The sequence below is a fragment of the Culex pipiens genome, chromosome 2, assembly GCF_016801865.2.
Source record: "Culex pipiens pallens isolate TS chromosome 2, TS_CPP_V2, whole genome shotgun sequence".
Classification (NCBI taxonomy): Eukaryota; Metazoa; Arthropoda; class Insecta; order Diptera; family Culicidae; genus Culex; species Culex pipiens.
This window is the reverse complement of record NC_068938.1, coordinates 10,183,657-10,207,891: the sequence shown is the minus strand read 5'-3', so window position 1 is coordinate 10,207,891 and position 24,235 is coordinate 10,183,657. Positions and strand designations below refer to the sequence as shown.

At 39.7% G+C, this 24,235-nt stretch overlaps 1 protein-coding gene across 2 annotated transcripts; it reads left to right on the top strand.

Annotated features, from left to right (window-relative positions):
- Positions 1 to 18,788: 18,788 nt before the first annotated feature.
- LOC120418691 (Krueppel-like factor 10) lies at positions 18,789 to 22,125 on the top strand. Of its 2 annotated transcripts, none has more exons than XM_039581156.2 (2): positions 18,789 to 19,206; positions 20,782 to 22,125. In XM_039581156.2, exons 1-2 carry the CDS (start codon positions 19,117 to 19,119, stop codon positions 21,943 to 21,945), a joined length of 1,254 nt encoding a protein of 417 aa, XP_039437090.1. In that variant the 5' UTR covers positions 18,789 to 19,116; the 3' UTR covers positions 21,946 to 22,125. The 2 variants fall into 2 exon arrangements, with proteins under 2 accessions (XP_039437090.1, XP_039437089.1); XM_039581155.2 differs by lacking the exon at positions 18,789 to 19,206 and adding an exon at positions 19,556 to 20,661.
- Positions 22,126 to 24,235: the final 2,110 nt, after the last annotated feature.

The following is a 24,235-nucleotide window of genomic DNA, read 5'->3' as shown; positions in this document are numbered from 1 at the left end:
AACAGATTTAAACTTAGGCTGGTACAAATATTTTTAAAAATTTTTGTCCCCCCCCCCCCCCCCCCCCTTCAAAATTGGCCTGAAAAATCAGGGGGCAAAAAAATATTTTTACAATAAACTTCAAAATTTCAATGAAAATTCAAGTGCAACCAGCTGAAATCAAATTAAAATACATTCTCCTGCGTTTAAAATCATTTTTAGCATGTTTGGGTTTATTAAAAAATCTTAAGATTTTTTGAAAATTTTCGATGCAAAATCTTTTTTTTTCGATACAATTTTTGTTTTTGTCAGATCTTAGATTTTTTGAAAACTAATGATTGCAAAACAACAGAACTAGTGTAAAATGCATTTTAAAACACTTTTTTCATTTATGTGAAGACTATGGCTTGTTATTTAAATTTTTATATTTTTTTTATTTTTTTGCCCAGGGCCGAGGGACAAAAACTTTTTTAAATATTTGCATCGGCCTTATTGGATCGAAAAGTCGCATAATCAAATTTTTAGCAGATAATGACATAATTTTTTTTTCTTAGGTACACCGTTTTCATGTTATGGACATTATTTTTAATTAATTTTTTTTGCTTAATTTTTTTAAGGTACACCGTTTACACTTTATTTTATTTTTATTTTTTTTTTCAAAAAATTTAAATTTCTTGCTATATTAATTAAATCACATGAAGGAAAATATTTTTGAAGAGCTGCTGAGAAGTTTTTGACTTTGTTGATTGGAATGATGAAATTTTTTTTCTTAGTGTCACTTAATAATCACTTTTTTTCATGAGAAAAAGTGTAGTCAGCTTTGATTGGAAATTAGTTTCTGCTTTTTTTTATAAAAAAGTGTTTGACAATATTTTCTTTTTTTATCAAAAATAATTTTTTTTCATGAAATTTTAGCAGTGGTAAATTTTTTTAACGATCCTCGACTCAAGCGCAAATATGTCTTTTTAGTCCCCTAAAACAAACAACAAACTTCGAAAATTACCAAATAAAATATCGAACATAAAAAAATGGGATTTTTATCTTGTCTCTTTTAATAACCTTAAATCTTTGCCGAAGACACCAAATCGATCAGAAAATCTCTTTTTATATACAAATTTTCGAATAATTACATGCCCATTTTGTATGATCAGCCCGCAAAATTGAATGAAGGCTTGTGGCAAATTAAAAAATAGGTCTATCCAGTACTTATTTGTTATAGGATACAGTCCAGACTCGATTATCCGAAGGCATCGGAAAAATTTCACTCGGAAAATCGAATCACGAAAAAAAATTAAGCGTTGTCATATTTTTGATTGTTTAGCTTAAGTATGGCCCCTAAACTACGCTAAAGTGATTTAGAATTTTTTTTAATCCAAGATGGCGGCCAAAATGGCGGTGATGAAGTAATAAAAATTGCTTTTTGTTATTGAGTAGGCAATCCACCAGTCAAATTTGACTGAAATGGGGTCGCAGAACTCGAATTTTATGTTAAAAACAAGAAAATATTTATTTATTTTTTCAAATTTAAATACAGCAAAGATAAAAAAACGAACGAAGAAATCTTTCGACTAAAACTTAACCAACCAACAATCAAAAACTAAAATTGGACTAAAGCTTGAAATCTTTCAAAGCTCCCATTCAATTCGAAACACAAAGCATCTCACCAGCGTATTTCGAAAACAAACGCTCGAAACTGAGCTTTACCTCATTCACAAAGCTTGCTGCGATGCTGAGCGAAGCTTCATTCACTCTCCCTATAAGTTCCAGTGCTCACCACAAGAGTTCACCCCAACCCACTTTTCTCACCATATTTTTGTACTCGTTTGGCGGGAAAAAAAGTTACAACTTTATCTGTGGCACAACTGACCCCCTCAGATGCGGTGAGAGGAAAGAAGGTTCTTCGACGGAATAATCTGACGCAATTCGGTGCCAACATATCGCGCGCGCGCGATTCAAAAATAGTCCCACTTTCGAGAATCGGATATCCTTCACCTCCTCAGCTCGACAAATTGAATTTCATCAGAATATTTTTTTTCAAGCAAAACCAGCCCACAATGTTACGTACTATCACCAATCCCCTCTCCGCTGAGTTTATCTCGGGCCTCTGTTGCGGTAGAGAGACGTGGAGTATTCTGGTGGGTAGGTCGTTCGACTTCCTTGACCTATAAAAAGAAGCGTGGTTGGATAGAACAGTGATCTCGGCTGATTTTTTTCTAGATTTTCGCAGATACTTGTTGCTATGCTCTGCTCTGTTGCTTCCGAGTAGGTTGGTTCAACTTGATTGGGGTTGACGGTCGGTCAGAGTCAGAGTCGGTCCCGGTATCCACTCCTCCTCTCTAAGCAAGAATCGCGATAGAAGCTCGGACTTTGTGTTCAGAGCGAACATAAACTGCGATGAGGACAAGGAATGTGCACTGAGGAGTGCAACAAAAAACGGTCGGCAATAGGTGTGTCACTACTAATGTTTATTTATAGAACACAAGGCGAATGCGTTTGAGATGTTGGCTGAGTGCAGGGTTGAACCGATGAGTAAGATGCAGTTCTTGGAAATTCAGTTGAAGAATTTGTCATCTTTAAGGTCAGTTTGTCATCAGTGAGAGATTGCACCAGAGTTTATCGAACTGGATCAACAAAAGGGGTTCAGAGACAAGACACCATGAACTTCACACGACTCTTCAACGTCAACGACAAATGTGTTTGCTCTCCCTCAACAAAGTATGCCTCGAAGACGACACAATCGGCGCGAGTGTAGGTCGACGATATCGAGCATTGAGTCAAGGCGACCGGCGGTCAAAAACAGATAGTCAGTTGGCGGCGGCGTCGTTGACGGTCAAGCCAGTTCGAGCCGGATCGTGACCATCCTCGAAAAACATCATCACCGACGACACGCACGCGGCCCAAACGGAAGCTGTTGCCATGCGAAATGGAGATTTTTGCTGTTGTTTTTTTCGCTTTGGGCAGATTTTCTTAGAGGAGGTGTTTTCTTCCGAGAAGGGGGGTCAGATTCTGTAGATCACACCATGGGGACAGGGGCGTAGCATGAGTCTTCACTTTGATTAATAAGAATTCAGAATTTATAAGGATTTCACAACAAAACTAACGTCATGATTCGAATTTCCAGACGCTTCGAAACACGGTCACCTCATCTTGTTTTATCAATTATTCGGATATAAGTTCGCATTATGAATGTCAAAACTGTGTTATTTGATGAATTCTAACATCAACATTCATTTAAAGTTTGATTGAACGCTGTAGTTTATGCCAAAACAATTATATTAAATAAAATTATAAGTTTACCAAAAATGTGAAACATTCCACTGAAATATTTCATAGGCGTCTGATGCACCGGGAAGGCAAAGCAGAAATTTATAGTTTTGAAAATTCCTTAAATTCTAGCAATTTCTTATATAAAATATCGATTGTTTTGATGTTAACAGCTTATTTGAGACCTAATGAATGCCATTCACTAACATTCCAGTCCAAATTTGTGCGGTTCTCTTAAAACTGACTACACCCTGATGATATTTCTAAATAATATGCTACTAAGTGTCCGGATTTCGAATTATGACGTTACAAAAAATTCTTGTTTCTTGTTTCTTGTTTCTTGTTTCTTGTTTCTTGTTTCTTGTTTCTTGTTTCTTGTTTCTTGTTTCTTGTTTCTTGTTTCTTGTTTCTTGTTTCTTGTTTCTTGTTTCTTGTTTCTTGTTTCTTGTTTCTTGTTTCTTGTTTCTTGTTTCTTGTTTCTTGTTTCTTGTTTCTTGTTTCTTGTTTCTTGTTTCTTGTTTCTTGTTTCTTGTTTCTTGTTTCTTGTTTCTTGTTTCTTGTTTCTTGTTTCTTGTTTCTTGTTTCTTGTTTCTTGTTTCTTGTTTCTTGTTTCTTGTTTCTTGTTTCTTGTTTCTTGTTTCTTGTTTCTTGTTTCTTGTTTCTTGTTTCTTGTTTCTTGTTTCTTGTTTCTTGTTTCTTGTTTCTTGTTTCTTGTTTCTTGTTTCTTGTTTCTTGTTTCTTGTTTCTTGTTTCTTGTTTCTTGTTTCTTGTTTCTTGTTTCTTGTTTCTTGTTTCTTGTTTCTTGTTTCTTGTTTCTTGTTTCTTGTTTCTTGTTTCTTGTTTCTTGTTTCTTGTTTCTTGTTTCTTGTTTCTTGTTTCTTGTTTCTTGTTTCTTGTTTCTTGTTTCTTGTTTCTTGTTTCTTGTTTCTTGTTTCTTGTTTCTTGTTTCTTGTTTCTTGTTTCTTGTTTCTTGTTTCTTGTTTCTTGTTTCTTGTTTCTTGTTTCTTGTTTCTTGTTTCTTGTTTCTTGTTTCTGAAAACCCAACACCAACAGTAAGGAATGGCGCCTTAGCCCGCTCGGCCATCAGAGAAGAAAGGAATGAATAAACGCACTTAAGAACTCGACATTTCAGTCAAGTAAGTTTTCATAAATTTCATAAAATAATGCAAAATTTATTTTACACCTAGGCCTTTTACGCGGCTGGATTACTACTTTTTTGCTATGTGTTTCTTGTGTTTCTTGTGTTTCTTGTGTTTCTTGTGTTTCTTGTATTTCTTGTATTTCTTGTGTTTCTTGTGTTTCTTGTGTTTCTTGTGTTTCTTGTGTTTCTTGTGATTCTTGCGTTTCTTGTGTTTCTTGTGTTTCTTGTGTTTCTTGTGTTTCTTGTGTTTCTTGTGTTTCTTGTGTTTCTTGTGTTTCTTGTGTTTCTTGTGTTTCTTGTGTTTCTTGTGTTTCTTGTGTTTCTTGTGTTTCTTGTGTTTCTTGTGTTTCTTGTGTTTCTTGTGTTTCTTGTGTTTCTTGTGTTTCTTGTGTTTCTTGTGTTTCTTGTGTTTCTTGTGTTTCTTGTGTTTCTTGTGTTTCTTGTGTTTCTTGTGTTTCTTGTGTTTCTTGTGTTTCTTGTGTTTCTTGTGTTTCTTGTGTTTCTTGTGTTTCTTGTGTTTCTTGTGTTTCTTGTGTTTCTTGTGTTTCTTGTGTTTCTTGTGTTTCTTGTGTTTCTTGTGTTTCTTGTGTTTCTTGTGTTTCTTGTGTTTCTTGTGTTTCTTGTGTTTCTTGTGTTTCTTGTGTTTCTTGTGTTTCTTGTGTTTCTTGTGTTTCTTGTGTTTCTTGTGTTTCTTGTGTTTCTTGTTTTTAGTTTTTAGTTTTTAGTTTTTAGTTTTTAGTTTTTAGTTTTTAGTTTTTAGTTTTTAGTTTTTAGTTTTTAGTTTTTAGTTTTTAGTTTTTAGTTTTTAGTTTTTAGTTTTTAGTTTTTAGTTTTTAGTTTTTAGTTTTTAGGTCTTGAACAGGTTTTTGGACTCAACAATTTTTTGCATAAGATCCATCAAGGAGCTAACTGAAGTCATCATAGGCTAGATTTAACGTTATGAAATTAATTCGTTGAATATGTAAATAAGTATAAATGTATGTTAGTCTTCCTTATCCAACTCCCTGCCAACGACCTCCACACGACAACCGCATTGGATAAGCTCACTTTACGGGAAGCTAAGCCACATTTACGAGATGCTCTGCCCAGCCTCACCAAATCTTCAAAACATCTGACGCATCCACTTTTCTGGTGGGGATTTTTTTTTTCCTAAAATTCAATTTCGCACATCGCGTTGATTCGCAGAAACGGCAGACGGTGACGTCGTCCTTCGACGACCTCAACCGCGCGATTTTCAGGGGGGTGTTGCACGCTGCCTTGGGATGATCCCGATCGTCGTGGGACAAGATCATACGCGACACGACACCGCCGATTTGGGGGGCGTATTTATAGGACAAATCGAGGAAATTTTCAGAAGCGCTCTTGTTTTGTTGTTTTGGTTTTTGCTTTAATTTGCTTATTTCATTGCCGAGGGGCTGCGATAAACAGATGATAAAGAGAGGGAGTGTGTGCGAGATGTTATAAAAACAGAGCTGTTTATCTGTTTTTGATGGCACGAACGAACCCCCCTAGCAACTACCGCATGGTGGAGCACAGACTCCAAGCAGGTTCGAGAAGCACCCAAAAATCTGTGTATTTCAGCTGTTTGTTGGAACTCGCTAGTCATCGCGTTGACGCACTTCCAACCGGTGAATCCCAGTCCGCTTGTTTGGGGATAAACAACAAATCGCATAAACGATCATCCCCCAAAAAGCTGATCGCGATTGATCATCAACACCGTGAACTCATGACGTCAACCGCGGCGTCGCGATCGCACGTCTCTAGTGGGTTCAATTAATGCAGCGATTCTCAACCTTCTTCTAGGCCGGTACCCCCTGCCATGTAAATCAAGTAGGCCCGGTACCCCCATTGAGAATCGCTGAATTAATGGATCAACAAACGACGACTCATGAACAACAATACCTGGTCTTGTCTTGAACCCGAGTCTGACTGACGACGACGACTTGATCGCGGTTGACGTACGATTCATTGATGATCACGACCAGACTGAGTGCAGTCAGCGTTCGATTGCAGGCAGACCTTTGGCACTACTTGTTGGTATACTCAACGACGTAAATAACGAGCCTGAAGGGGCGGATTTACGTAGCGAGCGTTTACTATCGAATCACGAACAAGTAATTATATCAGAGAGTGGAAGGACGTCACCCCGCGGATTAAGTGATCAGGTGTGGCGGTGATTCGGGGGATTCACGTTCTGGGATCGAGGTTTCTAATTAAAAACGTACAGCGAAGCAGGAATAAAAGTTTCGTAATACCGTGATCCACTCGAATGGTGTTTGGTGCTGAAATCCGGATATTGGTTCTAATTTCAGCAGGAATTCAGGGGATTTAACATTTGATCTTACAACTTTCCCAGCTGACTGATAATTATAATTCAAGCTGCAGAAAGTAAAAATACGATCGAGCAGAAGTGCGATGTTGGCGGAGCGTACTTTGTACCCCAATATTTACTGTTTACAATTTTAACTGCCTATCAATAAATTGTGGCTGCGAGCGCAAACAAAAAATATTAAATATTTATATTGATGTTTGTGAAAGTCAAGCGGTTCATTTGAGTATGCTGATTAAGCCGACGTTTACACTTTAGAACATGTGCCAGAAGCACGGTTCTCGCACACCCCTTTGATGACGCAGATTCCAAGAAATGATTCTGAGTGAATATAAGTGAGTGTTATGATTTTGAAACCGGATATTTTTGTATTTTTATTTCAAAAAGTTTTATAAGAGTTCAACCCTCTACTGACCCTTTGCCTCATTTTGACTGTATTTATAATTTATTATGACATATTTTCTTATAGTATGAACTTCGAAGAAGTAATTTTGAATCATTGTTCACGCCATAGTCTTCACACATATATGGGGACTTCAGCCTCTTTTTTAATGATCGCATTGTTGGCATACATTCTCTGCAGGGTCAAAGGAAAGGTCGGATCAACAATGTCCAAAATAGAAAATTGTAGAGAATTGTCTCAGCCTACTTTTTGTCTACTAAAACATATAAACAATTAAAATAAATGTCGAAGTCGAGTTTTTGAGATAAAAACTTATTTAAAAAGGGTATTTTTTTGAGGAGGGTAACTATGTTTTCTTAAGAATCCTAATCACAACCCACAACTTTGCCGAAGACACCAACACGATCAGAAAATCCCATCTCGAGATACAGGTTATCGAATGTTTTCATAAACCCCCAAAACTTGTACGGCGACTTATATGACGAAACTAATGATGATGGCTTATTTAGACAGAATGTTTCAATTAAACACAAAAATACCAAAACAAAAAAAAAATTGGATTGAAAAAAGTTGCGCATTTTAGTGTAAACAAATACGGCATTTTTAGGCTTTTTTTAATTATGAATTTTGGGACCATATATTGAAAACAGGCCATAGATGTTTGGTAAATTATTAACAGTGGCACGAATGTAATAAAGCAGTTAGTGATACTTATCGGAATTGGGAATTGGGCTTGATTTTTCGAATCTGATTGAGGTTTCAGTTTCAGAGTCAATGATGAATATTATGGTCCATGAATTTGGTTTACATAGAATTATGTTAACACAACTTCACTTTTTTTTTAATTTCAGTTTCCCAGAACTATAGAGTATCTACATTAAAAAAAAAATGCAATAAATATATTTTTGACAGCTGTAATAATATAATATTCTATTTAACTAGTTTTATCAATGGAAAATTATTTTTAATTTTGTTATATTGCTTTTTGGAAAAAAAATGTAGGGAAGGTCAAACACCTTAATCAAAATTGTACTGATGATGATTATGAATAAAATTCTTGATAAAATAAAAAAAAACAATTTTTTTAAAGTTTGTCAGCAAACCAAAGCCTTTGAAGCAAATTTGTAGGAAATTTTCTGATCTAAGCAAAAGAAGATTTCCATTGGAAATTCTAAAACTGGTGGTTTAAATCGTCTAAAATTGTAAAATGCTTTTAAATTTAAAATCCGATTTTAATTAAAAAATCTAAATTTATTTCCATCCATAATTTTGTCATTAAATATTATGGTTCAAAAAATAAATACTACCGTAATCTGAGGTGAAATGGTTGTATTGTAGCATTGTTTTTGAACTATATTTTGATACTTTGGAATGGTTTCGGCAGAAGGAGAAAAAGAACAAAAAAAAGTACATCGGTTTCCAAATTAAAAAAAATCATTGTGTCAAAAAAAATGCAGTCCCTACTAATGTCAAACTATAGTCCTAATTTCAAGAGCTAAAAAAAATACATTCTTCTAAAATATCCGAAAACTATAAATAAAAACAATATATTTATGCAATCTGTATTTTTTGTGATAAAAAGTTTTTTTGTGTAACCCTATTTTTCCAATTCTCCTTACAATTCCATTTACATTTTTGCCAAAGAAATCATATCCATTGAACAATTATTCATATGATACAGACTTTTGCACAAATTTTTGGATGACCACTCTTCAATTTTGTATGAAAACTTGTATGGAAAAATAAAACATGAAAAATTACTTCATTCAAGTTTCCATACAATTTTGACAAGTATCCATACAAAAAAGCTATAAAAATATTCAAAAATCTGTATCTAGAGAAAAATTTAATGCCACAAGATGGTCAAAACTCATTTGGCAGGGTTTCCCTTTCAAAAATAAATCATGACTTTTGATAATCGTGGAAGTCGAAACAATTATTTTGACTTTATTTTCAGGTGCAATGTTCTTTGGTAATAGAAAAAAATGCACACAAGGTTTCATCCAAATAAAATATACAAAAATGGGGTCCTAAAATGAAGCTTAAATTTGTGATATTATTGTGCACACCAATTAAGCTTATTTTTCTGAGTACAATGACTCTTTGAACGACCGCCAAGGATTTAAAATGGATTTCTAAATCATTAAAAAAAAAATAACATCGCGGCCCTTCTTGACAGAAAAGGCCCAACTTGAGAGCTCGTTCCAAGGGGACCATAGTTGATCCATCAAAAAAATCTCGAGTTTTTTTTGAAAAGGTCCTATAAACAAAATTTTCACTTTTTGCTTTTTGGGTGTTTTTGAATACCCCTGACTCAAGGCGGTTCTAAAAACACCCAAAAAGCAAAAAATTAAAATTTTGTTTATAGGACCTTTTCAAAAAAAACTCTAGAAATGTTGTCTTGTCAATTCCGTAGTAGTCTATCCCTTTTGCTCAACTGAAACTTCACGTCAAGTATGAGGGGGATAGACTGCTTGTTTACAATCGCAAATTTGCCATATTAAACTGTTACTACGGAATTTATGTTTTTGCATTAATATAAAAAAAAAGTGATCAGAAATGGTTTTTGATCGTATTTTTTACCATTGTACATACAAATTGACATAGGGCTTTAGGACCCTATTATCGTTGTCCGAAGTCTCAGAGAATTGCTGTATGGTATATGTATTGATTTGTCTTTCAGTTCGTCTCTAATCTGCCACGCCCATGTAGACATTTTCAGATATGATATCAATAATTCTACAACCCTCTCAGAAGTTCCTTTTTCTGCGAACTGCGATAATCATCAGCTGCGCTGATAACCTCCACCCTCCCACCTCCACTATCAAACCCCAACGCACTCGAAGTCGAAAAACTGCCCACAAGCAAAATTCTACGACGCCACAGCAGCGCTATATTTTTTTTCTGCCCCTGATAAGCAACTGCAGCTTGCCACAATGTAAGTCCACGGGGGAACCAGCTCGTACCGGCCCGCCGGGTCCAAACCGGACTTGAAATTAATCACAATCAGCAGTGGCGTGGCTACGACTCCCTGGGCCAAAAATAGGACCTCCCCCCCGGCGTCAGGCGCGGTCCGACCTCCACCAAGCTGTGAAGCTGACTCTGCTGGAGCGCGCGTTGATAATCCCGGAGTAGCTGCTGGAGTGTACGCGGGTCGTTGATAACGATGGCCCACACACACACACAATCTGTGCTCTCTGTTCTTTTTTGTTCGAGAAGAGTGTAGGACCGTACTATGAAAATTCCCGGGCATTCCGTACTCGTCTTGTACAAGACACACAAGCTACAGCATCGAATTATCACGCTTTCGCTACCGGGAATCGGCGTGAGGGCTTCTTCGAAAACTCACGTCGTGGGCGCGTGACTCCCTGCGGGCGGGCGCTCGGACGGACGTCATAGCCGGTCGATGCCAAAATAAGGACCTGCGGAGGACTCCCACGCCGACAACAGAAACAACCGGTTTTACGCACACCACTTCACGTTCCAAGTTCACGAACATTCCCGGCCTTTTGCTTTTTCTGAATGGAGACGTAGTAGGACTCGGAAGGACCAACCGAGGACATGCGCACTCCAGGTCTTCGTCCTATGACGTCAACGGCGTCGATTCGGTACTTCGACCTTCACATTGGGCTCGCGTCATGGCCACTTCTACGCACCCTGCCGGCGTCGGCCCGACCCGGCCGGCCGGCCTAGCCGTTCATTCACAGAACCGCACAGCGCAATTTCACCCGGGCGGCCACCCTCCACTCTCTCTCGGCTTCAGCATTGACGTAAGCACCGCGTTTTGGGGCTCCATGGTAGAAAAAAAGGTTGTTGGGTTGAAAGGCAGAATAGCAACAAGAAAAAAGACGAGTCCGGAACGTGTATTTTGCTGGAAATTCCGACCCATTCCACTGGGCCCACCTGCCGCGTGCGAACTCGCTGGTTGAACCTCGTCCTCGTCGCTGTCATTTGGTGACGTTATTACCAGCGACGTCAATCGGCCGCGGCCGGGGATGACCGGCGAAAATGAAGAATTCATGGGGTTGTAATTTTAACCTGGGGCGCAAATTATTAATAAAAGGAGCCACTCTGAAACGTCGGCATCTGACCAGTTTTAGCTTTCACAGGATCTGAACTAAAATGTTGATGCTGATTTGACAGCATTGACTGTTGACAAAAATAGCAACCTACGAATACACTATGTTTTTAACCAAAGTCAACTGCTAAAGTTACTATTCCACTATTCCAAAAAACCTATAAGAAAAAAGTCACTCTATTGAATACTTGCATTCAGTGAGCTACTTGTTTACATCTAAGGTTACGCCCTTTTGGAATTTTGTTATTGTTTTGACAATTGACAGGAATGACAGAACTACACGTAGGAATACTTACCGATTTTCTGCTACCACAGCGACAATAGATAAAAACACTAACACTTCTCTTTCATAATAGGTTGCTCTTGGGTATATCAACTCTGGAGTCTGTGATTGGGAAGTGCATCGCAAATTATTCATTCTACTCATTTGAACATTCAATATCGTGTTATTTGAGGAACACTGACTGCTAAAATTATGAATAACAACTAAATATCTCAACTTCAAAACAAATAACATCCGATGACTCACCCAGCAATCCAATCAACCAACCACCCACTGCAAAAGGCATTTCGTCACACATGAAAATTTTCATTTTGCTTCGTCACTGAAAATCGGACCAACACAGCTTATCGCCGCGCTACAACCTGTTCGATGTGTGGATGACTCAGAGGACATGGAGCATCGCGTTGATTGTGGGATTTTCATGTGAGACCACGGCGATTACCGGACCAACGGACATCAAGAAGTGTTTATGATTTGGTGACGTGAATCACTGGATTTAAAATAAGCATTTAAAATCAACTTCTATTTACTTTTGATGTCGCATTTTTTTCTCAGAACCCCAAAAAAAGACGACGACTTCTGAATGAATGTGTTTGCCTTTAAAATGGCAAGCAAGATACTGTTTAATCTTATCTAGTTGCACAAGCAAAGCGAGCATAAAATGATTGCTTGTTTTGCAAAATTTCACTTTGTTGATACACACCGTGTGGAACGTTCTCTGGACAGGGAATAGAAATGTCAATGAACATCGGTGATGGGGATGCTGCTGCTGGTAGAGAATATATGAATGAAGCTTCTGGACCTGCGTAGAATGATGGCAAAGATTGTTTGCTTTTGGATTCCAATTACATTTTAAATCGTTAATTTCAAATCATGAAAATATTCGTATAAACACAGAAAAAAAATCATGGTAATATTACATCTGGAAAGGGGTACATCTTTTATGTCAGAAAAAATGTGTAATTTTACCTCTGAAAATGTTTAATTTTACCACTATTCTGGTGTAAAGTCGCAATTTCAGTCTAAATTGAGGTAAAATTACATCATAAAAGAGGTAATATTCAACCTTTTAAAATTACACCTTCCAAATTAACACTTTTTTTTGCTGTGAATAACAATTAGAAGAATTTCATTTCAATTACTTTATCTATATCCCAAAAATGTATTATATTTCAAGAAAAACTAATTTGACACTTAACAATTAATAAAGCTCTTCGTATAACTATACAGAAATATCTAAAAAAGATAAGGTTATAATAGTATAATTAACATTTTTTCAAACTGAAAAATCATTCATGGCTGGTTATATGAATATAAAAACAAAAAGAAAAAAAACATGAAGTCAAAAAAAAAAGTAAATCAGTTGTGCTCCGATTTTGGCTCAAATATGGCATTGCAGTTCCTTGCATTTCTTATTAGAACTTGTATTTTTTTTTTGTATGGCGATTAGGGTGGTTCTACCAGAAACGTTGTGGTCCAAAAAGTGGCATTTTTGACGAATTTCGTTTTTAAATAATATCGTTATTAAAAAATAATATCTATTTGAAAAATTCCTTGATGAGCACCTTGAATTTAGAAAATACATTAAATTTTTCAATTTTAAAACATATTACGTAATTACATTATTATTACATTATTTATGTAACTGTCGAAAATTTGCAATACATATTTCAATAAATTAATGAAAATCTGTGATCTGTGTCTCAAAAATCAAAATATAATGAAAGCCTAAACGTGCAAATTTTGCAAATAAATGTTATACAATGTATTCTAAATAGTTAACAATCGATTGTACACGTTTTTTCTTGAACATTTTTGTTTTCAACTATAATTCTGAAGCGAAATTCTGAAGCGGAAGAGATTTTTTTCAAAAATAAATGAACCCTTCTAGAGTGTTTCACGTGTTTGTAGGACCTATAAAAAAACTGTTTTCATTCCCATAAATATTTTGAAAATAAAGTATTTTTTCATTAAGGATCAATTATTCAACCCTCTACTGCCAATTTTTTTTTGCAAATTTGGCCATTTTTTGAAGTATCAATTATTTAAACTTCTACTTCCCATTATTTCGCAAATTTTAATTATTCCTCTGTTCCAATGTTTGGTATTCTTATTCGCATTTATCATGTATAGTTTATATTTCCAGAGTTTTTTTTGAAAAGGACCAATAAACTATTGTCTTTCATATGTTTATAGGACCTAATAAAAAAAAAACTCTAGATTTGTTTCTGATGGATTTTTTGTTTAATTTTCATTAAACCTAATTTTTTTAAACTTTTTAGTCACTTTTTAATATTTTTAGTTATCTTCACTGTTTCGTTTTTCAATCACAGTTTTTCTTTTCAATGCTTTTGCTTTGTTGAAGAATAAAAATTCGTTAAAAAATGTTTTTTCTTGCGTATTTTCAAATTGAAGTCCGACTAGAGGCAGGGTTGGACTATAGAGGGTTAAATTATTTCCTTTCAAAATTTATATTTTCTTGATTTTTTTAACTTAGCATACTACAATGATTTGACTCAAACATTGAAAAAAAAATCATAGAAAGAGTTATAAGTATGTTAAGTCACAAATAAACTGTTTTTAAATTGATTAAAAATTTAAAATTAATTATTCACTACAACTTCAAGCCCATTTCCAAAAAATATGCAAAAAAAAAAAACTATCCAAAAATGGTTTCTACATTGTTACAGTAATGAAATCTGAAATTTGCTAAATAACAATAAATTTATGAAAAAAAAAACATACCTGAAGTTGTATGTCATCTTTCCATGATTCCTTTTTGAAACAAACACATAAATACATTATTTTATTTTATATACTTTACTATCAATTGTTGATTTGATTCATTTGTTTATTTGATTCATTGATTCAAATTTTAGCAGTATTTTTTTTTGCTGCCCCTGATTTTTAAAGGATTTTTAAAGGTGACAGGGGGAGGGGGACAAAAACATTAAATTAAATTTGCAATGGCCTTACTTGGTTAAATTTACAACAAGAACCTTTTTTCAGGACTCTCAGGCCAATGCAAGTTCAAAGAGTTTTTTTTAAATTTATTTTTTGCTTATTGGGTGTTTTTGAAACCGCCGTGAGTCAGGAGTATTGAAAAACACCCAAAAGCCAAAAAGTAAAATTTTGTTTATTGGATCTTTTTAAAAAATACTCCAGATTTAATTTCAAGTTTTTTTTTTCAAATATAGAAATAATCAAATAATTAAAGGCATTTAATCTGTTTAAGATATGAATTTTTGACCCACAGTTCGGAAAGAATATGATCTAAAGGAAAAATAATATCAACTTGGGTTCAATGTTTTATTTTTAGTTCACGAGATATTGCTTTTTGAATGTTAGAGATTAATAATTTTCTTAATATTTTTTGTTTGAGCCTAACATTTCAAAAGGGCACAAAATTTTTGTAAAGTTTACAAAAGTTATGTGCCCTAATGAAATGGAAGGCTCGAAATATGCCAAAGTGCGCGGGTTGGCTCGTAGCTGAACAAAATCCTACCTGCTAGTCACTAGCTATACTAGGGGCGTCATAAATGTGTTCTAGATATGTAAGGGGATCATTCACAGATACCGTAACCACATATTTTATCGGTTCCAGAGATATCAGTTCAGTAGTTTTAACATTTTTTTTTGCGAAAAAGGCAAAAAAGGTGTCAAAAAGAAGGGGGGGGGGGCAATTTAGACGAAAATCAAGATTCTTGCATGTTTTGATAGTTACAACACCCCACCAAATTTGCGAGCGAGTTGTGGCGCTATAACCACGGCAAAGAGTGTCCAGGGCATTCGTGGAAATACAATGTCCCATCCCAGAGGGTCCCGGAGTACCAAACCTTCTTAGCATGGTGCTCCCAACGAATACAACCAAATCTCGGAGCGTATGGTGGTGTCCCCACGCTTCTTCCTCCCCTGTCGATTCAGAATTGTGTTGTTGTACGAACACTCAGTGCTCAAACTCAACCCAATTACGAATCATCTCTGCGATACGGCTTTACGCAGTAGGCCTGGCCGCTTTAACGCTTGTGATGTTTCATGTTTGTAAATGACAAGAAGAGTGCTAGGCGTCATCTAACCTAAGGCACTCTCCAGGATCCCTTCGAAAGATTGGCTGCGCTAGGGTCTGATTAGATTAGATTAGACAACACCCCACCAAATTTGAGCTTGATCAGAAAATATTTAAAAAAAATAAGATTCTTTTTTCAAGTGATTTGTAAAGATGATCCTACAACTTTGCAGAAATCGATTTGTTTTATTCCAACTTTGTTTTTGAGAGTGTAAAAAAATCGCTCAAAATTCCGCGGAGTTATGCCTGAGAACCAGCGAGTTGAAGTTACTGTTCCGTCTTTTTAGTCGGCTTGGGCGTCCGTGTAAGTTTGGCATGCGTTGGGTGTTCCAGTGTTTACAAGCTTTGTGCACAATAGTCTGTGGGAGGAACTTTAGAACAAAGGGGTTAAGACCAACAAATGGAAAGCTCATCAAATATGTATATTCACAACATTGTGAAATTCATCATCAATCTTATCTGGTGTACCAACCCACTCAGTTCTATAAAATTTCCCAGAATAACCAAACAGTTTGAAGCACTACATTTTGAAACATGTTCAACCTTCCCACCCATATCGAAAATAACAAGTTAGTTGTGATGAGACCGTAATTCAGCTCATTACTGATACTACTAGCACTTTCCCCACCAATCAAGAATGTACATATTTGAGCAGCAGCAGCAGTCTGCGATAATATCACGCAGCGCAGCTCGCCACACACGCCCAGATATCTCGCCACTTTCCCTCGATAAGCGACGCCAGAACCAACGCACGTCAGAAGATCTTCGCGCCGGTTTCGAACAAAAAAATAAAACAATTTCATCAGCAAACGCACCCGAACCTGTTGACGCGCGCCAAACCTGTTCAAACAGGATAACAACGCGCCATCCCACACCCATCGTTGCGTTGCTCTCTCTCACATAATCCAGTCACAGAAAAACCCCGATTCCATTCACACACCCCCACCGCGAGTCCGACCTGCTCTCGCTCCGTTCTTTCTCTGCCGGCTGCCGGAGTACGAAACAGACAAATAACACACATCTATCGACGACGACGACGACCCAATGACGTCATACGCTGCTCTACCTACTCTACTCTGCCAGCCAGTCACCTTGAACTGGTAGCGAGCGGCGAACACGTGAACAAGTACTGTTCAGCGGAGAGAGAGCTTCGTGTCGTCCGACCTCCCTCCTCCTTCGCGCCATGGAACGCGCGCAATCGATGACTCCTCGCCTCAACAAGACGACGACGACGGACGACGGATTTGCCAATGCAAGCGAGCCCCCGGCCTCTGATTGGCCGGCCGGCAGCACTTGTATCAGGCGCTGTTCACGTGAACAGCGAGTGATGTCGAATGTTCAGTGCGTGATCAGTATAAAAACACCGAATGCCGACCAATACAGAGACGAAGACGACGACGTCAACGCCGGTTCTATGGCGTGGACCAAGGGTGTGCGCGCCACGCACACACTGGCGAAGCTGTGCGCCCACCAGAATCACCGGGTGGTTCGCAAGTTCCGCCCAATGTTTACGCCAAATGACGTCAATCGGAATCTGAGCGGGGAATCACTCGGCCCGAACGTGACAGGATGGCTGGCCACGGGGTAAGCAAGATTCACTCGCCGACGGGATCGCGATCCGGTCAAATTCCGCGACCTGTGGCCGGGAGCACGGTGGTCACGACCCCGCCCTAAATCCTGATCCGCGATACGAGCAGTCTCATTCATCCCGTCTCGGGTGGTGGTATTTTTAGTTGCGGTACTCGCTCTGCTGGGAGGGAGCCTAAAGATAGCCCACTATCGCCGAACAAATGGTGTTTGTACGTTGGAAACCGTGGGCAGTTTGAGACTGGTGGGGCACCCTGTGCCGTGTGAAACACGGCGCAGGGTGACTGCTTACGGGGAGAAATCGGGCGTCGATGCAGATTGACGTCAGATATTGGTGACAGGGTTGACAGGATTGAACACTTTTGACAGTTCAGTATTTAAGGAGGGCTAGCTCATTACTTTTTCAGGGCAGAGACCATGAACTCAAAGGTAGTCGTAGACCGAAGCAGCTGACTTCTCATCACTCAGGGTTGGCATCACTACTCAGCGATTCACAGGACCACTTGTCACTGGTTCACACTTCACCGATTCACTTTTTACTATTCACTGGTTTAACGTTCACTTTTCACTGGTTAACTTTTCTGTATTTTTTCAGGGCAGATACCATGAACTTAAAGGTAGTCGTAGACCGAAGCTGCTGACTTCTCATCACTCAGGGTAGGCATCGCTACTCAGCGATTCACAGGACCACTTGTCACTGGTTCACACTTCACCGATTCACTTTTTACTAATTCACTGGTTCAACTTTCACTGCTTCACTTTTCACTAGTTAACTTTTCTGTATTTTTTCAAGGCAGATACCATGAACTCAAAGGTAGTCGTAGACCGAAGCTGCTGACTTCTCATCACAGGATCACTTGTCACTGGTTCACTTTCCACTGATTCACTTTTCACTGCATCACTTTTCACTTGATCACTCTATTTTCACCGGTTTGTTCCTCTGGGTATATCACTCTTGAAGTCCGTAATAGAGAAGCAAAAGCTCATTCGAAGCTTAGATTGCACTTACCGTCATAAATCTACACTTGGGCTTCTTAACTTTTGAATAAATCACTTCACCTTCACTTGATCGTTCCTTTGGGTATATCACTTTTGACGTCCGTGATAGAGAAGCGTTTCTTCATTCGAAGCTTATGTTGATAGTGCACTAGAATCAACTACTACAATAAAGTTGGATAGTTTCTAATCTAAATCTAATCTTACAAAAGAACCTAAAAATGATTTGCCTAACTAAGCTACGAATATTGACAGTATTGACAAATGACAGAGTTAACAGACTTAAACCTAAACAGTACTTACCGATTCATCACCATCGCAGCAACCTGGATCCACTTTAACACCTCGTCCTCGCAAGACGTCACCGTTAGCCATATCCTTTCCGACGTCCGTGTTCGGGAAACGCCCTCAAAACAAACTTCCAATGACGTCATTCAAAAAAGCACGACAAACCATCCAACGCCTACTGCTTCTCCCAAAGAGCAGTCACCCTGCGTCTACCACTCACACCACCGAACCACCGGGATTCGGGCAGAAGAGCGCGGCGCGCGATTCGTACTCCACACCACCACTACAGCGACGCTCGTGCACACTTCGGCTGTGTGTTGGTGGACCTCGCCGCAGCTATGAAGAGCAGTGTAAACCCTAAACAAAGGCTTACAACATTCTGTGCCGTCGAAGAAAGCGGACGTGTAAACCCGAGAGTCGGTGAAAATTGTGAGTGTGGCGCAAAAATTTCGGGCTACCTTGCCAAGAGTACTAGTACTGAGTCAAAGTGAATGAAGGAAGTTGTTCAGTGGTAGCCACTTGTAGTTCAGTGCTCGGAAGAGGAAGTGTGCAATCGCCAAAACTTGCGAGAGTGATAACGGAAGTCCGTGCGGACAAGTGCAAATAAAAAAAGCAGAGTATCAGTGAAAGGATTTGGGAATCCTTACGTGAAAGAGATATAAACTAGAAGAACTAAGCAAAACTTAGAAGACACAGACAGTGATGGAAGCAGTGAAGATGAGGGACACGGGAATACTACTGTCGCCTCCGGCGACTCCACCCCTGCAGGACCCCACCGGCAAAGACCCCAAGGTAAGGATTTGTTCTGGAACGAACTCGCGAGTTCAACGCCAAGTTGTGAAACAGCCTTCAACCCCGGAGATAACGGCCATGGTTCCCACGAATGGAGTAATTTTAAATTTCCCACAATTAATCAGAGCGTCGGAACCGTAGGAGAGAATTCGCGTTATCTGCGAAGGTTATTGTTCAACCTGAGAGATAGCAGCAGGCGCGGGGTCTTGGGACACGGTGACTTGCACACTTGCCAACTTTGACCGATTGCCAGCCGCAGGCCTTAGGACTTGAAGTGGCGGACTTGCGCTAGCGCTGCCAATCGCCAGCGAGCACACGTAGTCACGTGTCGTTCAATCTAGAAATCTTCCCAAAAGTTCACACTTCAGCAAGTGCAAGCAAAAAAAGGTGTGTCTATTAATAGTGACGGTCACCTTGCGAAATTAATCGGGGCGTCCTTTAGATCCAAGCGGGATATCATCCGCCCGGAGCATGATCAGCGGCCCAGCCTACTTCGCAAGCTTCGAGAAGAAGTGCAGCCAACTGCGCCGCACACGTTGGCACGGACCAGCCGGAGTTCACGTGTCCACTATAGTAGTGCACCGTCATACAGTAGGCTATTTTTACGCCGAATGTCACGACGGAAAATTTTCCACCAGACCTTAGTGCAAGTCATAGTTTTTGAACATTTTTTCTGATGTCGGACCTCGGCGGTGGCAGCTTTACCCTACCGTTTCAGCTGCGCTGAAACTAGAATATCTCTCTCAACAGCGCTATAAATAGTGCGGGCGCGATTCAGCGCTAAATTTAGTGTGCCATGAGATTGCAAAATAGCCCAAATTACAATACCCGATCCACGCGAAGCGCGCAGAGTACAGTAAAAACCCCAGAAATAGACACACAACACAGCGAGTGGTGGTGTGTACAAACCTCACTACCAGCAAACACAGGCAAACTACGTCAAACGGCCAGGCTGGCAATGCGAAGGGTGTGTGGCAGCAGCAGGCCATGAACCGTCGTCGTCGTCGTCGCTGTTTGCCTGCCTGCTCTGACCAGCGCAAAGTTTGAACACAAACCGCACCCGTCCCGTTCGCGCTCGTTGATCACGCTAGGATCACGCAGCCGAGCGGACGGAATCAGCTGGTGTTCACGTGAACGGTGCATGCCCCCAGTCTGAGCGTTTAAAAGGCGGACTTGTACTTTGGACCCGTCGTCGTCGTCGTTTCGTTGACTGAGCGGTGTCAGCGCTCAGCTCCGCTGAGCTCTGCTCTCCTGTTCCTTCTCAATGACGTCGCGCGCGCGTTCGGTTCTCTCTCTGGGGCGCAGTAAGCCATGACACAACAGACTTGGCGCGCGCGTTGTTACACACCCATTTTGCGCGGCCTGCTTTGGGCGCGCGTACGTGACCGATTGAACGCGTGTTTTGGTCACTTTCCAAGATGGCCGCGGTGCGCACTTTGCCCACTCGGTGGCCCTGTAGGTTCAAATTTGTTTTTTTTTTTGTACAAGGTTGTTTCCTCGATGAGCGTAGTGTGATGCTTCCGCGATACAGTCCAATGTCTAACGCCCTTTTTTGTGTTTTTGTTTGTTTTGCAGACTTCGCGAGAGGTTAAGCAGGCGCTCAAGCGTAAACTGGAACAGCACCAGGCGGCGGCGGTGGCTTCGGAGATGTTGTCCAAGGGATTTACGACCCCGATTCACTCGGATCAGTCGGAGGACGAATCTGACCTGCCGCCGCGGAAGCGGCTGTACGTGCGAGATCCGGTACAGCTGGAGCAGCACTACCATCACACGTTGACCAGCTCGATGACCCCGCCCCCGTCGGATCTGTCCGGGTCGGAGGACGAGAACACCAAGTCCGCTGAAGATAATGGACTGGCGGTTCCGCCGCCCCAGCGCGAGTCGGTCATTATGCGAATTAACAAGGACGGGTCGTGTACGGCCGCGCCCAAGCAAACCAAAGAAGACGAAGCGAATCTGAACGTGTTCCGGTGCGTCAAGTACAAGATGGGACGACGCTCGCCGTTCGAGAAGCAACAGTCGGAGCAACCGGAGGAGGTCACCGCCATTCCTAGTCGAGTATTAGAACCACAGCCCCAGCAGCAGCAGCCGCAACAGAAGAAGTATCCAGTACCTGTCGTTCCTTCCGCCGTACCTGCTCCAATGGCCGCGCCCAAGCTCCCTGTGATAGCGCCCAAGATTCCCCAGATCATCCTGGCCACCCAGAACGGCTTCATCCTGGTTCCGCCGCAAATCTCACAAAACCTGCTGGCCTCCAACGGCGCGACCACCACCTCCGGCAAGACCCTCCTAGTACAACACCAGTCCCAGCAATCCCTCGCTCAATCCGCCCCAGTCCCAGCCCCCCAAAAGCCCGAGCGGCGAAGAATCTACGAGTGCGAGCATCCCAACTGTGGCAAAAACTACTTCAAATCTAGCCACCTGAAGGCCCACCAGCGCATCCACACCGGCGAGCGGCCCTTCATCTGCAAGTGGGCCGACTGCGGCCGCCGGTTCTCCCGGTCGGACGAGCTGTCTCGCCACAAGCGCACCCACACCGGCGAGAAGAAGTTCGTCTGCCCGGTGTGCCAGCGGCGCTTCATGCGCTCGGACCACCTGTCCAAGCACGTCAAACGTCACAACAAGGACAAAAGCCAGAAGGGACAGCAGCCGTCCCAGCAGCAGGTCCAACCGGCCCAACCCCAACCCATCTACCCGGTTCCGGTGCAGTTCGTCGCGACGGCCGCGCCCCTCTACTAAGTCTGCTCTTAAGATTCTGTACATACACACCGCGCTAGCTTGTTGCACAACTGTTTCACAAGCGTTGCCCGCTTGTGCAACCGCCGTGCAACTTCTCGCAACTTCTGGAACTGACTAGATTTTAACCTTTTCGCGTCCCCCCTTTGACGCATCCAAGTAGCCGCATGTTGCACAGCCGTTCCGAAAGAAAACCTCTGTGCAACATGCCGGCTAATTGGCACTAACCGTGTGTTGTCTATTGTTTGTGGTGTCCCTTTTAAAAACTTTCCGGAGATGTCATTCCAAGTTAATACACACACACACGCAAACAAACTTAAACACTCTTACTCTCGGACAGGGAATGGTTACACACTGAAAAAAAGTGAGAGAAAGGAATCGTATTATCTGTACCAAGTTGCGTCGTAGAAAAAAAAACGTTCGTTTTCTCTGAGTTGTTTGTGTTTACAAGAGGGACAATTTCTTCTCTGAGGTTTCTGTTGTTTCTAAAAATTATCAATATAAAATACATCTGTGATCGTTTTAAAATTACATTACAATTAAGAGAGAGAAAAGTGAGAGTTCTATACTAACGGCGTAAAGTTTTAGTAACTTATTTGAAGCGCGCGAGCTTTTTAAGTTTTAGGTTTCACCTGTTTGTTCAAACTGAACTGTTTAGTAAAATATATAAAAAGTTGTTTTATTTGTTCATACCAACTAAGCGAAGCGGAAGCGCGTCAGCGCGAAAAGAGAAAAGAATTACAAAACAAAAGCAAAATACAGCAAAAAACTATCAAATTAAAAACAAAAAATCTTTCATCTCATCATTCCGATTAAATTATCACAAATCCCTGATTTCTTCCAAGAATCCAAAAAAAAATCCGTTGGTCGTCACGTTGGCACACGTGTCCGCAATTTTCTCCACTTTTCCAGCCTGCCACGATTTAAAAATAATCGCTCCACTCTAGCAAAAGCGGTTTGGGGTAGGGTCGTCGTGCTGACGTCATTGCCGGAATATCATCGTAGCAAGCGCGCGCGTGGGTGTACACGCCTCCACGCCGTGATAGTTGGGGCGCGCGCACACACACAGTAAGAGTCACATGTTCTTACAGCGTCGGTCGTTGGTGAATGAGTTTGTGGGAAATTTTTTGTTTTGATTTTTCCTTTTTTCTCTCGCTTACATTCTACGGAATGCTGTGAACAAAGTGGCTGCTTGCGTCAGTGTTTGTGCTTGAATGTGTGAGTGTTTGGCGAGCTTTTCGTTTGTTGAATGCGGGTGGAAGTTACATTTTGGGTGGGAAATTGAAAACGGAAGAGCTTGCCAGGATATTTGCTGATGTCCTGCTTTTTTTCTGAAAATCCGTTTAATTTTTTTATGCTTTATGGAAAAATAGACATTTTATTTTTGCTCATACCTACTCGAATTTAGAATTATTCGTATTCGTTTAGTAGACAAGTGTATCAGTTAATTTTAAATACTTTGTCAATTATTCCATTCTAAATTTTTGGTGAAATACAAACTGTTTTATGATTTCCTTATCTGTAGAAACAAATTAGTAGATTTCTTTTTCAATAAGGCCGTTAAAAATATCGCCCAAAAAATATTTTTTCAAAAAACTTCAAAATTTTAATTGTAAAAGAAGTTTTATTAACTGATAATAATTTGAAATGCATTTTCCTGCGTTTTAAATCATATTTTGCATGTTTGAAATTGATCAATAGCAAATTTAGAAGGTTTTTTTTTAAATAATTTTTCCTTCTGTTGGCAAATCCATTGTTAGAATATCCAATTACATCAAAATGAACTATAGTACAAATCATAGTTGAAAGGTACTCCAAAACTCTATTAGGTTATAAGAATTACGAAATTGTGAATTGATTATTTACTAATAAAAACTAATTGAATTGAATTGAATTGAATTGAAATTGATCAAACATATTTTGTCAATACTTAGATGTTTTGAAAACTAAAGTATGCAAAACATTTGGGCAGGTATAAAATGCATTTTTAAACACTTTTTTCGTTCAAATAGTGAAACCATGGCCTGTAATTTCAATTTTTATGTTTTTTTATTTCCTGTATTTCCAAAATCAAACTCTTTGGACAATTTTAATCTAAGCTAAGAACAGCTTAAATGAGTACTCTGTTTGTTTAAAATTCGTTGTGAAGTGTTAATGAAACAGAAATCCAAAATATCTTCAGATTTACAAGCATTTTTAGTAGAGCAATTTTCTAAACATATTGGTAATTTTTTTTTTTTTAGGTCAGGGTGACCAATCAAATCCCATTTTTAAATTCACGACTTTTCCAGAC